The 14,682-nt window shown below is 42.2% G+C and overlaps 1 protein-coding gene across 8 annotated transcripts in view; it reads left to right on the forward strand.

Annotated features, from left to right (window-relative positions):
- The window catches only part of Mtrr (5-methyltetrahydrofolate-homocysteine methyltransferase reductase), a 31,966-nt gene extending 17,852 nt beyond the window's left edge, over positions 1–14,114 (forward strand). For 7 of the 8 annotated variants that reach the window (XM_006227813.5, NM_001039003.1, XM_063282710.1 and 4 more), the window contains 5 exons: positions 9,399–9,585; positions 10,420–10,538; positions 10,988–11,080; positions 11,180–11,365; positions 13,204–14,114. In XM_006227813.5, the coding sequence (XP_006227875.1) occupies positions 9,399–9,585; positions 10,420–10,538; positions 10,988–11,080; positions 11,180–11,365; positions 13,204–13,348 (730 nt within the window). In that variant the 3' untranslated portion in view covers positions 13,349–14,114. Of the gene's footprint in view, positions 1–9,398; positions 9,586–10,419; positions 10,539–10,987; positions 11,081–11,179; positions 11,366–13,203 lie in introns of those variants that run through there. The other variant, XM_063282712.1, reaches the window with a different exon arrangement.
- Positions 14,115–14,682: the final 568 nt, after the last annotated feature.

The following is a 14,682-nucleotide window of genomic DNA, read 5'->3' on the forward strand; positions in this document are numbered from 1 at the left end:
GTATTCTGGCTGTGTCTCTCAGGAGTGATCTACATCCGGCTCCTGTCGGCCTGCACTTCTTTGCTTCATCCATCTTGTCTAATTGGATGGCTGTATATGTATGGGCCACTTGTGGGGAGGTTCCTTCAGTCTCTGTTTTAATCTTTGCCTCTCTCTTCCCTGCCAAGGGTATTCTTATTCCCCTTTTAAAGAAGGAGTGAAGCATTCGCATTTTGATCATCCGTCTTGAGTTTCATTTGTTCTAGGCATCTAGGGTAATTCAAGCATTTGGGCTAATAGCCACTTATCAATGAGTGCATACCATGTGTGTTTTTCTGTGATTGGGTTACCTCACTCAGGATGATATTTTCTAGTTCCAACCATTTGCCTATGAATTTCATAAAGCCGTTGTTTTTGATAGCTGAGTAGTATTCCATTGTGTAGATGTACCACATTTTCTGTATCCATTCCTCTGTTGAAGGGCATCTGGGTTCTTTCCAGCTTCTGGCTATTATAAATAAGGCTGCGATGAACATAGTGGAGCACGTGTCTTTTTTATATGTTGGGGCATCTTTTGGGTATATGCCCAGGAAAGGTATAGCTGGATCCTCAGGTAGTTCAATATCCAATTTTCTGAGGAACCTCCAGACTGATTTCCAGAATGGTTGTACCAGTCTGCAATCCCACCAACAATGGAGGAATATTCCTCTTTCTCCACATCCTCGCCAGCATTTGTTGTCACCTGAATTTTTGATCTTAGCCATTCTCACTGGTGTGAGGTATTGAAATCTCAGTGTTGTTTTGATTTGGATTTCCCTTATGACTGAAGATGTTGAACATTTCTTTAGGTGTTTCTCAGCCATTTGGGATTCCTCAGCTGTGATTTCTTTGTTTAGTTCTGAACCCCATTTTTTAATAGGGTTATTTGTCTCCCTGCGGTCTAACTTTTTGAGTTTTTTGCATATTTTGGATATAAGCCCTCTATCAGTTGTAGGATTGGTAAAGATCTTTTCCCAATCTGTTGGTTGCCGTTTTGCCCTAACCACAGTGTCCTTTGCCTTACAGAAGCTTTGCAGTTTTATGAGACCCCCTTTGTCGATTCTTGATCTTAGAGCATAAGCCATTGGTGTTTTGTTCAGGAAATTTTTCCAGTGCCCATGTTTTCGAGATGCTGCCCTAGTTTTTCTTCTATTAGTTTGAGTGTATCTGGTTTGATGTGGAGGTCCTTGATCCACTTGGACTTAAGCTTTGTACAGGGTGGTCAGCATGGATCGAATTGTATTCTTCTACATGTTGACCTCCCGTTGAACCAGCACCATTTGCTGAAAATGCTATCTTTTTTCCATTGGATGGTTTTGGCTCCTTTGTCAAAAATCAAGTGCAAATAGGTGTGTGGGTTCATTTCTGGGTCTTCAATTCTGTTCCATTGGTCTATCTGTCTGTCTCTGTACCAATATACCATGCAGTTTTTATCTATTGCTCGGTAATACTGCTTGAGTTCAGGGATAGTGATTCCCCTGGAAGTCCTTTTATTGTTGAGAATAGTTTTAGCTATCCTGGGTTTTTTGTTATTCCAGATGAATTTGCAAATTGTTCTGTCTAACTCTTTGAAGAATTGGATTGGTATTTTGATGGGGATTGCATTGAATCTGTAGATCGCTTTTGGTAAAATGGCCATTTTTACTATATTAATCCTGCCAATCCATGAGCATGGGAGATCTTTCCATCTTCTGAGGTCTTCTTCAATTTCTTTCTTCAGAGTCTTAAAGTTCTTATTGTACAAATCTTTTCCTTGCTTGGTTAAAGTCACACCGAGGTACTTTATATTGTTTGGGTCTATTATGAAGGGTGTCGTTTCCCTAATTTCTTTCTCGGCTTGTTTCTCTTTTGTGTAGAGGAAGGCTACTGATTTATTTGAGTTAATTTTATACCCAGCCACTTTGCTGAAGTTGTTTATCAGCTTTAGTAGTTCTCTGGTGGAACTTTTGGGATCACTTAAATATACTATCATGTCATCTGCAAATAGTGATATTTTGACTTCTTCTTTTCCGATCTGTATCCCCTTGATTTCCTTTTGTTGTCTGATTGCTCTGGCTAGAATTTCAAGAACTATATTGAATAAGTAGGGAGAGAGAGGGCAGCCTTGTTTAGTCCCTGATTTTAGTTGGATTGCTTCAAGTTTCTCTCCATTTAGTTTAATGTTAGCAACTGGTTTGCTGTATATAGCTTTTACTATGTTTAGGTATGGGCCTTGAATTCCTAATCTTTCCAGAACTTTTATCATGAAGGGGTGTTGAATTTTGTCAAATGCTTTCTCAGCATCTAAGGAAATGATCATGTGGTTTTGTTCTTTCAGTTTGTTTATATAATGGATCATATTGATGGTTTTTCGTATATTAAACCATCCCTGCATCCTTGGGATGAAGCCTACTTGATCATGGTGGATGATTGTTTTGATGTGCTCTTGGATTCGGTTTGCCAGAATTTTATTGAGGATTTTTGCGTCGATATTCATAAGGGAAATTGGTCTGAAGTTCTCTTTCTTTGTTGGGTCTTTGTGTGGTTTAGGTATAAGAGTAATTGTGGCTTCATAGAAGGAATTCGGTAGTGCTCCGTCTGTTTCAATTTTGTGCAATAGTTTGGATAGTATTGGTACGAGGTCTTCTATGAAGGTCTGATAGAATTCTGCACTAAACCCGTCTGGACCTGGGCTCTTTTTGGCTGGGAGACCTTTAATGCCTGCTTCTATTTCTTTAGGAGTTATAGGTTGTTTAAATGGTGTATCTGTTCCTGATTTAACTTCGGTACCTGGTATCTGTCTAGGAAATTGTCCATTTCCTACAGATTTTCAAGTTTTGTTGAATATCTGTTTTGTAGTAGGATTTGATGATTTTTTGAATTTCCTCTGATTCTGTAGTTATGTCTCCCTTTTCATTTCTGATTTTGTTAATTTGGACACACTCTCTGTGTCCTCTCGTTAGTCTGGCTAAGGGTTTATCTATCTTGTTGATTTTCTCAAAGAACCAACTTTTGGTTCTGTTGATTCTTTCTATGGTCCTTTTTGTTTCTACTTGGCTGATTTCAGCTCTGAGTTTGATTATTTCCTGCCTTCTACTCCTCCTGAGTGTATTTACTTCTTTTTGTTCTAGTGCTTTTAGGTGTGCTGACAAGCTGCTGACATATGCTCTCTCCTGTTTCTTTCTGCAGGCACTCAGCGCTATGAGTTTTCCTCTTAGCACAGCTTTCATTGTGTCCCATAAGTTTGGGTATGTTGTACCTTCATTTTCATTAAATTCTAAGAAGTCTTTAATTTCTTTCTTTATTTCTTCCTTGACCAGGTTATCGTTGAGTAGAGCATTGTTCAACTTCCACGTATATGTGGGCGTTCTTCCCGTATTGTTATTGAAGACCAGCTTTAGGCCGTGGTGGTCTGATAGCACTCATGGGATTATTTCTATCTTTCTGTACCTGTTGAGGCCCATTTTTTGACCAATTATATGGTCAATTTTGGAGAAAGTACCATGAGGAGCTGAGAAGAATGTATATCCTTTTGCTTTAGGATAGAATGTTCTATAAATATCTGTTAAGTCCATTTGGCTCATGACTTCTCTTAGTCTATCTACGTCTCTGTTTAATTTCTGTTTCCATTGATGAGAGTGGGGTCTTGAAATCTCCTACTATTATTGTGTGAGGTGCAATGTGTGTTTTGAGCTTTAGTAAGGTTTCTTTTACGTATGTAGGTGCCCTTGTATTTGGGGCATAGATATTTAGGATTGAGAGTTCATCTTGGTGGATTTTTCGTTTGATGAATATGAAGTGTCCTTCCTTATCTTTTTTGATGAATTTTAGTTGAAAATTGATTTTATTTGATATTAGAATGGGTACTCCAGCTTGCTTCTTCCGACCATTTGCTTGGAAAGCTGTTTTCCAGCCTTTCACTCTGAGGTAGTGTCTGTCTTTGTCTCTGAGGTGTGTTTCCTGTAGGTAGCAGAATGCAGGGTCCTCATTGCGTATCCAGTTTGTTAATCTATGCCTTTTTATTGGGGAGTTGAGGCCATTGATGTTGAGAGATATTAAGGAGTAGTGATTATTGCTTCCTGTTATATTCATATTTGGATGTGAGGTTATGTTTGTGTGCTTTTCTTCTCTTTGTTTTATTGCCAAGACTAATGTTTCTTGCTTTTTCTAGGGTGTAGCTTGCCTCCTTATGTTGGGCTTTACCATTTATTATCCTTTGTAGTGCTGGATTTGTAGAAAGATATTGTGTAAATTTGGTTTTGTCATGGAACATCTTGGTTTCTCCGTCTATGTTAATTGAGAGTTTTGCAGGATACAGTAACTTGGGCTGGCATTTGTGTTCTCTTAGGGTCTGTATGACATCTGTCCGGGATCTTCTGGCTTTCATAGTCTCTGGCGAAAAGTCTGGTGTGATTCTGATAGGTCTGCCTTTATATGTTACTTGACCTTTTTCCCTTACTGCTTTTAATATTCTTTCTTTATTTTGTGCGTTTGGTGTTTTGACTATTATGTGTCGGGAGGTGTTTCTTTTCTGGTCCAATCTAATTGGAGTTCTGTAGGCTTCTTGTATGCTTATGGGTATCTCTTTTTTTAGGTTAGGGAAGTTTTCTTCTATGATTTTGTTGAAGATAGTTACTGGTCCTTTGAGCTGGGAGTCTTCACTCTCTTCTATACCTATTATCCTTAGGTTTGATCTTCTCATTGAGTCCTGGATTTCCTGTATGTTTTGGACCAGTAGCTTTTTCCGCTTTACGTTATCTTTGACAGTTGAGTTGATGGTTTCTATGGAATCTTCTGCTCCTGAGATTCTCTCTTCTATCTCTTGTATTCTCTTGGTGATGCTTGTATCTACGGCTCCTCGTCTCTTCCTTTGGTTTTCTATATCCAGGGTTGTTTCCATGTGTTCTTTCTTGATTGCTTCTATTTCCATTTTTAATTCCTTCAACTATTTGATTGTGTTTTCCTGGAATTCTTTCAGGGATTTTCGTGATTCTTCTCTGTAGGGTTCTACTTGTTTATTTATGTTTTTCCTGCATTTCTCTAAGGGAGTTCTTCATGTCTTTCTTGAAGTCCTCCAGCATCATGATCAAATATGATTTTGAAACTAGATCTTGCTTTTCTGGTGTGTTTGGATATTCCGTGTTTGCTTTGGTGGGAGAATTGGACTCCGATGATGCCATGTAGTCTTGTTTTCTGTTGCTTGGGTTCCTGCACTTGCCTCTCGCCATCAGATTATCTCTAGTGTTACTTTGTTCTGCTATTTCTGACAGTGGCTAGACTGTCCTATAAGCCTGTGTGTCAGGAGTGTTGTAGATCTGTTTTCCTGTTTTCTTTCAGCCAGTTATGGGAACAGAGTGTTCTGCTTTCGGGCCTGTAGTTTTTCCTATCTATAGGTCTTCAGCTGTTCCTGTGGGCCTGTTCCCTGAGTTCACCAGGTAGGTCACTTGGAGCAGAAAAGTTGGTCTTACCTGTGGCCCCGAGGCTCAGGTTTGCTCGTAGGGTGTTGCTTATGAGCTCTCCGCGGGGGCAGCAACCAGGAGGATTGGCGCCGCCCTCTCCAGGAGCCCCCATGCACCAGAGTCCCAGATGGCGTTTGTTGTTTTCCTCTGGAGTCAGAGATGTGGGCAGAGTGTAGTCTCTTCTGGTTTCTCAGGGGTGTCTGCCTCTCTGAAGGTTTAGCTCTCCCTCCCATGGTATTTGGGTGCAGAGAACTGTTTATCCGGTCGTCCCTTCAGGTTCCGGCGGTGTCTCAGACACAACAGACTTGCTGCTCCTGGGCCCTCCCCTACGGGATCCCAGAGGCCATATACAGTTTCCTTTTGGGCCAGGGATGTGGGCAGGGGTGGGCAGTGTTGGTGTTCTCTTCCGCTCTGCAGTCTCAGGAGTGCCCACCTGTCCGGGCGGTGAGCTCTCTCTCCCACAGGGTTTGGGAGCAGTGAGCTGGAGGCAGGGAGCGCGAGATTGGGACTCCCGCTAAAAACCAGAAGTGTCTCTCCTGTTTCTTTTTCCATTCACTCAGAGCTATGACCTTTCATTGTGTCCTTTAAGTTTAGGAATGTTGTATCTTCATTTTCATTAAATTCTAAGAAGTCTTTAATGTCTTTCTTTATTTCTTCCTTGACCAAGTTGTCATTGAGTAGAGCATTGTTCAACTTCCATGTACATGTGGGCTTTCTTCCCTTATTGTTATTGAAGACCAGTCTTACCGTGGTGATCTGATAGGATGCATGGGATTATTTCTATCTTCCTGTATCTGTTGAGGCCTGTTTTGTGACTGACTATATGGTCAATTTTGGACAAGGTTCCATGAGGTGCTGAGAAGAAGGTATATATATCCTTTTGATTTAGGATGGAATGTTCTATAAATATCTGATAAATCCATTTGGTTCATAACTTCTCTTAGTTTCTCTGCATCTCTGTTTAATTTCTGTTTCCATGATCTGTCCATTGATGAGAGTGGGGTCTTGAAATTTCCTACTATTATTATGTGAGGTGCAATGTGTGATTTGAGCTTTAGTAAGGTTTCTTTTATGAATGTAGGTATCCTTGCATTTGGAGCATAGATATTTAGGATTGAGAGTTCATCTTGGTTGATTTTTCCTTTGATGAATATGAAGTGTCCTTACTTATCTTTTTTAATGTCTCTTGGTTGAAAGTCAATTTTATTTGATATTAGAATGTCAACTCCAGCTTGTTTCTTTGGGCCATTTGCTTGGAAAGTTGTTTTCCAGCCATTTACTCTGAGGTGGTGTCTGTCTTTGTCTCTGCAGTGTGTTTCCTGCATGTAGCAAAATGCTGGGTCCTCTTTACATATCCATTCTATTAGTCTGTGTCTTTTATTGGGGAATTGAGTCTGTTGATGTTGAGAGATAATAAGGAATAATGATTGTCGCTTCCTGTTATTTTCGTTGTTAGAGGTGGAATTATGATTGTCTCTCTTTTGGTTTCATTGCAAGGAAATTATATTCTCGCATTCTGTACAGTGTAGTTTCTCTCCTTGTGTTGGAGTTTTCCATCTATTATCCTTCATAGGGCTGGATTTGTAGAAAGATATTCCTTACATTTGGTTTTGTCATGGAATATATTGGTTTCTCCATCTATGTTAATTGAAAGTTTTGCTGGATATAGTAACCTGGGCTGGCTTTTGTGTTTTCTGAGGGTCTGTATGACATCTGTCCAGGATCTTCTGGCTTTCATAGTCTCTGGTAAGAAGTCTGGTATAATTCTTTTTTTTTTTTTTTTCGTTGCTGGGGATCGAACCCAGGGCCTTGCGCTTGCTAGGCAAGCGCTCTACCACTGAGCCAAATCCCCAACCCCGTCTGGTATAATTCTTTTAGGTCTGCCTTTATATGTTACTTGACCGTTTTCCCTTACTGCTTTTAAAATTCTTTCTTTGTTTTGTGCATTTGGTAGTTTAACTATTAACTGACTGGAGGAATTTCTCTTCTGGCCCAATCTATTTGGAGTACTGTACGCTTCTTGTATGTTTATGGGTATCTCTTTTTTTAGGTTAGGGTAGTTTTCTTCTATAATTTTGTTGAGTATATGTACTGGTCCTTTAAGTTGGAAGTCTTCACTTTCTTCTACACTTATTATCCTTAGGTTTGATCTTCTCATTGTGTCCTGAATTTCCTGTATGTTTTGGGCCAGTAGATTTTTCTGTTTTACATTTTCTTTGACAGTTGAGTCGATGCTTTCTATGGAATCTTCTGCTCCTGAGATTCTCTCTTCTATCTCTTGCATTCTGTTGGTGATGCTTGTATCTATGGCTCCTTGTCTCTTCCTTTCATTTTCTATATCCAGGGTTGTCTCCCTTTGTGCTTTCTTTGTTTCTATTTCCATTTTTCAATTCCTTCACCTGTTTGGTTGTGTTTTCCTGTAATTCTTTCAGGGATTTTTGTGTTTCCTCTTTAAGGACTTCTACTTGTTTACTTGTGTTTTCCTACATTTCTTTAAGGGAGTTCTTTATGTCTTTCTTAAAATCCTCCATCATTATAAAAAATGTGAGTTTAAATCTAAATCTTGCTTTTCTGGTGTGTTTGGATATCCAGTGTTTCCTTTGGTGGGAGACCTGGGCTCTGATTATGCCAAGTAGTCTTAGTTTCTGTTCCTTAGGTTCTTGTGCTTACCTCTAGCCATTGGGTTGTCTCTGGTGTTTGCTTGTCTTGCTGCTTCTGAGAGTGACTTGACCCTGCTGTAGGCCTCTGTGTCAGCACTCCTGTAGAACTGTTTTTCTGCTTTATTTCAGCCTTTCCTGGGATCAGGTGCTCTGATTTCAGGTCTGTCACGCTCCTGGAGACTGTCTTCCAGCTCTAGGCATGGGCAGGAATCAAAGGGTCCTGCCCCTCATTGCTCGTGTAGGTCCTTGCACCCAGCGGGCACAGTTGGTACTATTCGATTCCCTCTTGGGTCTGGACTATGGGTAGAGGGTATTCTCCTCTGACATCTCAGGAGTATCCACACTTCTGAGAGTCCAGCTCTCTCCCCCATGGGATTCGGGTGCAAGGAGCTATTTGGCCGGTTCAGTTCGGTCCTCAGCACAGAACTGAACCGCGGGTACTGGTGACTGTTCCTATATCCCTGTGTCCAGAGGCGCTGTATAGTTTCCCCTTGTACCAGGGATGTGGGTCAAGGTGTGCAGAGGTGGCAGTCTGTCCTGCAGTCTCAGGATGTATGCACTCCTGGGTGGTCTGTTCTCTTCCCCACCAAGGTATGAATACTTACTAGCATAATCTCAGCTCCAACATTAGGGAAACCTGAACATCCAGCTCTCTAGTGACCATGCCAGTTGCTGCAAACTCCACTGCTCTGTAGAGAGCAGTTTGATCTGAAGAGCCCCAGGACTTCTGTATTGTGGTTTCACAGTTAAGGTTGGGTGGGACATTTGGTATCCCCCTGTTTAAGGCAGTGGGCTCAAGTCTTGCAGTCCTGAGCACTCCTAGCTGGCCTGTGCCTTCAGCAACAGTGCATCATGAGCTTGTGGGAGTGAGTTCCCTGCATTTCTTATGTTGTTTGCATGTAATGCAACGTGGTAGAGGTTTGTGAAAGTGTCTCCACATGATTCTGAACTGTGCACCTTCTTCACTTATTTTCAAACTTATCCTCTTAATAAATAATACCCAGCGTGGTAGGCCCACATTTGCATGGTAATAAAATCAGTCAGTGAGTGGGAGTCTTGAAGGAAGAGCCTTGGAGCATCTCATTTTCTACAAAACTTACTGAAACATAAAGACAGAGTAGATAAAACTGTAATCTCTCCTGAAATACCTCAATTTGGGGTTAGGATGGCTCTTGTCTAGAGCAGTGGCCAGGTGAGTCCTCTGTGCCCCCAGCACCAGCATTGTGAGAAAGCATCATCTGTCCCTTAATGGATACTTCAGAACTTGCTTGTGTCTTTGCAGCTCCAGCTTACTCCATCCAGACAAGCTTCACTTTGTGTTTAACATCGTAGAGCTTCCGTCGAACACCACTGCAGCCTCACTGCGGAAGGGAGTGTGCACAGGCTGGCTAGCCACATTGGTTGCTCCATTTCTTCAGCCAAACACAGAAGTTTTGACTGCAGACCATAGTGATGCTCTGGCTCCTGAGGTACTAAAATGGTGTGATTTCAGCTTTGCTACAGTTCAGCTCTTACCATACTAAAACACTGTGCTCACATCTTAAGCTTGCAAATGTTGTCAGCTGTTGTTGCTGTCTTGTCTGTAGAAAACAATGTCTTTTCTGTGACTGGTCTGGACTGTGGAGGCAGTGATGAACCCAGGACAACAGGGGTGGCAGTGGGGCCATGGTGACTGCTAATTGCTGTGCCCCAACTACATCTGTCATTTAAAACAGCTTTTCAAAATGCTTTAAAATATTCTTTGAATATTTCCTACATTGTGTACAGTGTACCTTGATCACCTCCCTAACCGCAGCTTCTCCAGGATGTCCCACCGTGTCTTCATCCCTCTTTGTGTCCTTATTTACTGATTCTGTGTTCAGTGATTTCACCTTACTGATTTGGTGCTTTTTGTATGCTTGAGAGCATGGCATCAGCCACTGGGGGATGGGAATATACCGAGGGACTACAGACTCAGAGGAAAGTGACAGAGGAAAGTGACTCCCTCGCCAGCAGCCATCATAGAAGGATGCTTGTGCTTAGTGAACCTGCCTTCCTCTTCACTTACTCTTTGCTCTGTGCTTTCATTTCACATGTAAAAGAAATATGCTCAGGAAAAACACCTATGATGTGGGTAAAAAAGAATATTTGCAAAGCAAACTTTTCATTCCTTTGTACTATGAGAGGCTTTAGCATGGTGTGATGCTGTTTAACTTCATCATGCTTCTCTTGGGGATAACACGCATGCATCTTCACAAGATGGTCTTGTTATGTACTCTCATGTTCCTTCTCTTAAACTCACTGAAGCTGCTTTGATATTCTAGATACTTATCTCTCCTCGGGCAACAAATTCCTTCCACTTACCAGATGACCTGTCGGCCCCCATCATAATGGTGGGTCCAGGAACTGGTGTAGCCCCCTTTGTTGGCTTCCTGCAGCACAGGTAGGTATTCATAGAGGCTGTGACTGTGGAATACAGTCCTCGTCATCACAGGTGGAGACGGTTACCCGTTTTGTTCTGCTGTGTTTTAGAATAATTGAGTATTGGTTGTAAAACTTTTACTTAGGCAAGTTTTTGTCTAGTATCAGGTGCTATAGTGATCTGTCACCGTGGGTAAAGAAAACAGTATTTTTTAGTCTGGAGGGATGCTTTGTAATTCAGGTAGAACATCTGCTTGGTATGAACAGGAGTCCAGGGCCAGTCCGTAGTGCTGGAGCATGAAAACTATCTGGGTTATCTGGATATCCAAACATAGCAAATGCTAATATCTTAAAGGAGTCACTTGGAACAGTCAAAAGATATATTTTACAGACCTGTTTGTTGGTGATATTTCCTGAGGAAAGATATTTATTTGTGTGCACATTATATCAAACATTTCCTTTTTACATTAGAGAAAAACTCCAAGAACAACACCCAGACGGAAACTTTGGAGCAATGTGGCTGTTTTTTGGCTGCAGACATAAGGACAGAGACTATTTGTTCAGGTACGGAGTTGTACCTGTTGTGACTGGACATCTGTAATGTGCAGACCTTGGCATCTTTAACCACCACCCTTCACTGACCATGCTCTTATTATGTGGCAGGGAGGAGCTCAGGCATTTCCTCAAGACTGGGGTCTTGACTCACCTGAAGGTCTCATTCTCAAGAGATGCTGCGCCTGAGGAAGAGGAGGAGGCCCCAGCAAAGTATGTGCAAGACAACCTCCAGCATCACAGCCAGCAGGTGGCCAGGACCCTCCTTCAGGAGAATGGCTACATTTACGTGTGTGGGTATGTAGCCAGACAGGAGACCCAGCTGCTGTTACTGTAGATGGATTGAGGGACTGGCAATGAATGCAGCAGTCATTGCTTTCACATATGTCACGCGTGAGCCCGTGGGGAATAATTCTTGGGCACAGTTAATAGCCAGGGTTTCTTTTCAGAAAAGCAGTGGTGAATACTGGCTCTTGCATGGGGAATGCTTTGCTTTGGGCACATGTTTTTAGCCTCTGAAAATCTGACTGTTAAAGCCTTAATCGCTTAAACTGATGTCTCAACATGATTTTGTTGGCTGAAGAACTTGTGATTTGCAGCAGTGAACCAGCAGAGAGGGAAGTAGAGTTTGACTCTGAGAAGTCATCAGATTAGAATCTTCTTTCTCTAGGTCAGAGTATGGTGGGCAAACAGGCCGAAGGCTGGAGTCACTCCTGCAGTTGCTAAGCTTTGTGTACATGCTTCTGTGTAAGCTTCAAGGACAGCACCATGTGGACAATTACAGATTGTAGAAACTCAGCTCTAAAGCTTTCAACTAGATAAGGACATTTCGAAATGAGAAATTTTGTTCTTATCCTAAAATACCTAGAGCACTTATCACCCTCAACAGCCAAGCCCTTCTCTGCCCTTGTCAATGTGGTGCAGAAGATGCAATGCTGGCTGTGCCTGGATGATGTGACTGCAGCCACACAGGACTCCTGAAATGGCACTTGCTTGTCCCATGCTGTCTGCCTTCTTTCTTTAACTCTGTATAGTTTTAGCTTTCAGAAGGCTGGTTTTGGCCATCTCGATGACCTCATGGCCCTAATGGTTTCTGGCTCCCACATGAAGAATACTGCAGAGATCCCACACTGTGTTGGCTTATGTTCTCATTTAGCTTTTGTTGACGTTCTCCACCTACCGGTTTGTGATGACATTTTGGTCACATGGAGACTGAAGTGTCACACTCCTAAATAGCAGTCAGCTATTCACACAGATGTGCAGGGATCTGAGACTGAGAACATGGAGGAATCATAGATCTCTCTAGACTCTTAAATTCTCTTCCATCATAGCCCCTCCAAGTCACTGAATCTTAACTTTCCTAGTGGCGCGTTCAGAGTCACCTCACCAATCACAAATGGAGTGGGGGACAGTGAAGGAGGAGGGAATCTTCCTGAGTGTGAGGCACTCAGCTGAAGAGTCAAGAAGAGTCAAGATGAAGGCAGAGAGGGACTGTAGGTTTGGCAGAGGATGGGCCTGTGGTGATAGATGCTCTGGAGTGGTTAAGGAAAAGGTGAGGAAGGAGACAATTGATCCCGAGGGTAAACTGTGACAGGATGGGCTACATTCCAGACATCTGAAGATCCTGTCATACAGTTCTTTTATCCAGACATTGGGATATAAGGAGACATGAGGTCCACTTCCTGACCTCAGACAGCCTTAACATGGAGTTAGCAAGGGACAGTGACATAGGTGCAATGCCTCCCCTGCCTTCAAGAGCTAAGTTCTATGCTCAGTGAAGGGGCCTGCCACTTCCTGTGCATGAAGGTTTGGGACTTTTAGAGCATGAGAGAGGGAAGGGAGGGGCCTGAACAAGAGCCAGAGCCCAGCTCCATCCTGAAGTAAAACTGAAGGCTGCTCTAGGACATTGGAGCCTAGGGAGGGCTGTCAGCCATGGACCCATGTGGTCAGCTCTATTTAGAGTAGTCACCGTGGGGGAAGGCTTGGCCTGCAGTAAGTGAAGCTGGATGTCGGAAACCATTCTGAAAAGTAAGGAGAAAGCAAAGACGGCAGGGTCTGAGAGAACTGGGGATGCGGCTAAAAGGGTTTGGTTAGGGAAAGTTCGTGTCTTCTAAAGTATGCCGTTCTGTCTTTAGAGACGCCAAGAATATGGCTAAGGATGTACACGACGCCCTTGTAGAAATCATAAGCAAAGAAGCTGGAGTTGACAAACTAGAAGCAATGAAGACACTGGCAACCTTAAAGCAAGAAAAGCGGTATCTGCAGGATATCTGGTCGTGAAACTAGAAGGGAGGTTTCAGTGTGCTTGCTTGCTTGTTTGTTTTTTGAAATGCCAAAGGACAGTTGTACAGAAGATAGGTTTTGGGTATTTCTTGGCAGAGGCTTTGTGGGGAACAGCTCACTTACAGGTACCACCGCCTGATACAATCTCAGGTTTGTCTCCCACTCTGTGTCCCACCCAGCACCCCACTGTGTGGAGCGGAGAGGCAGCTCTCAGCTGGCTCCCAAGGAGGACAGATAGTCGTCAATGGCTCTGGGCACATCGTGGAGAGTTTGTGGACATGTTCTCTTTCAATGAAGTACATTCAGAGGATATTCATTCTGATGATATTTAAATTAATACAGACATACAGAGCATACTTTTGCATGTTTGCACTTAATTGTGGTTTATTATCAAAATTATATTTCTGATAAAATATTTTAATTTTGAGGTAATCCTTACAAAATAAGGGTTTTTATGCTACTAGAAATATATTTTGAAATACAATTGAAATTGTGCTCTGCCATTTTCATCATGTTAACTTTTAGTGTCACAGTCCTACAGCTTAGGGGCATTTGCATTCCCCTGACAAAGGCATGTGTGTACATCTCAGTAACATCATGCCCTGTTCTCCTGGACTCTATTCATCAATGCTCCTCACTAACAGACTTGGTATTCCCCAATACCTGACTGTACTTCTGTGATTCAGCTCAGAGTAAAGAGCTCCAGTTAGACTTCTAATACCAAATTCTCTTGCAAGTTTCGAAAATAAAGCATATAAAAGGATTCTGTGCCATTGTGTGTATGGTTGCTGAGACAAAACTGGGACAAAGCAACTTAATGAGAGATGGTATTTCTGCTCACAGTTCCAGTATGTGGTCCATGGTGCTGGTGAAGTCATGGTGGCAGAAGGAGAAGACAACTGGTCATGTTACATCCAGTCAGAAGGAAACGACATGCATGCCTCACTGGCTTTCTCCTTTTCACACACACTGTCTAGAACTTTCACACACAGAATGGGTCTGCCTACATGTACTGTGGGTGTTCACCTCAGCGTAGTCCAGAGGACCTCTCAGCAGTGGTTTGTCTCCAGTGAGGCCACAGCCATCACATGCATGATAAACTCTCCATTCAGTGTATAGTTATTGTCTTGTTTAATAGTTCAACATTTAAAACACAACTCTGCCTGGTGAGATGTCACTAAGAGACTCCCTGGTCATTATAAGAATTAAAGATTTGAAAAAATAATCTCAAACTTGGTGAGGCTTTGTGGCCCTTTGTTCTACTCTTCCCATCTTGCATATTCTATTCTCAATATTACATGTTTTATGTGCAATAAATAAGATAGGGGTTA

This window comes from Rattus norvegicus, chromosome 1 (genome assembly GCF_036323735.1).
Source record: "Rattus norvegicus strain BN/NHsdMcwi chromosome 1, GRCr8, whole genome shotgun sequence".
Lineage (NCBI taxonomy): Eukaryota > Metazoa > Chordata > Mammalia > Rodentia > Muridae > Rattus > Rattus norvegicus.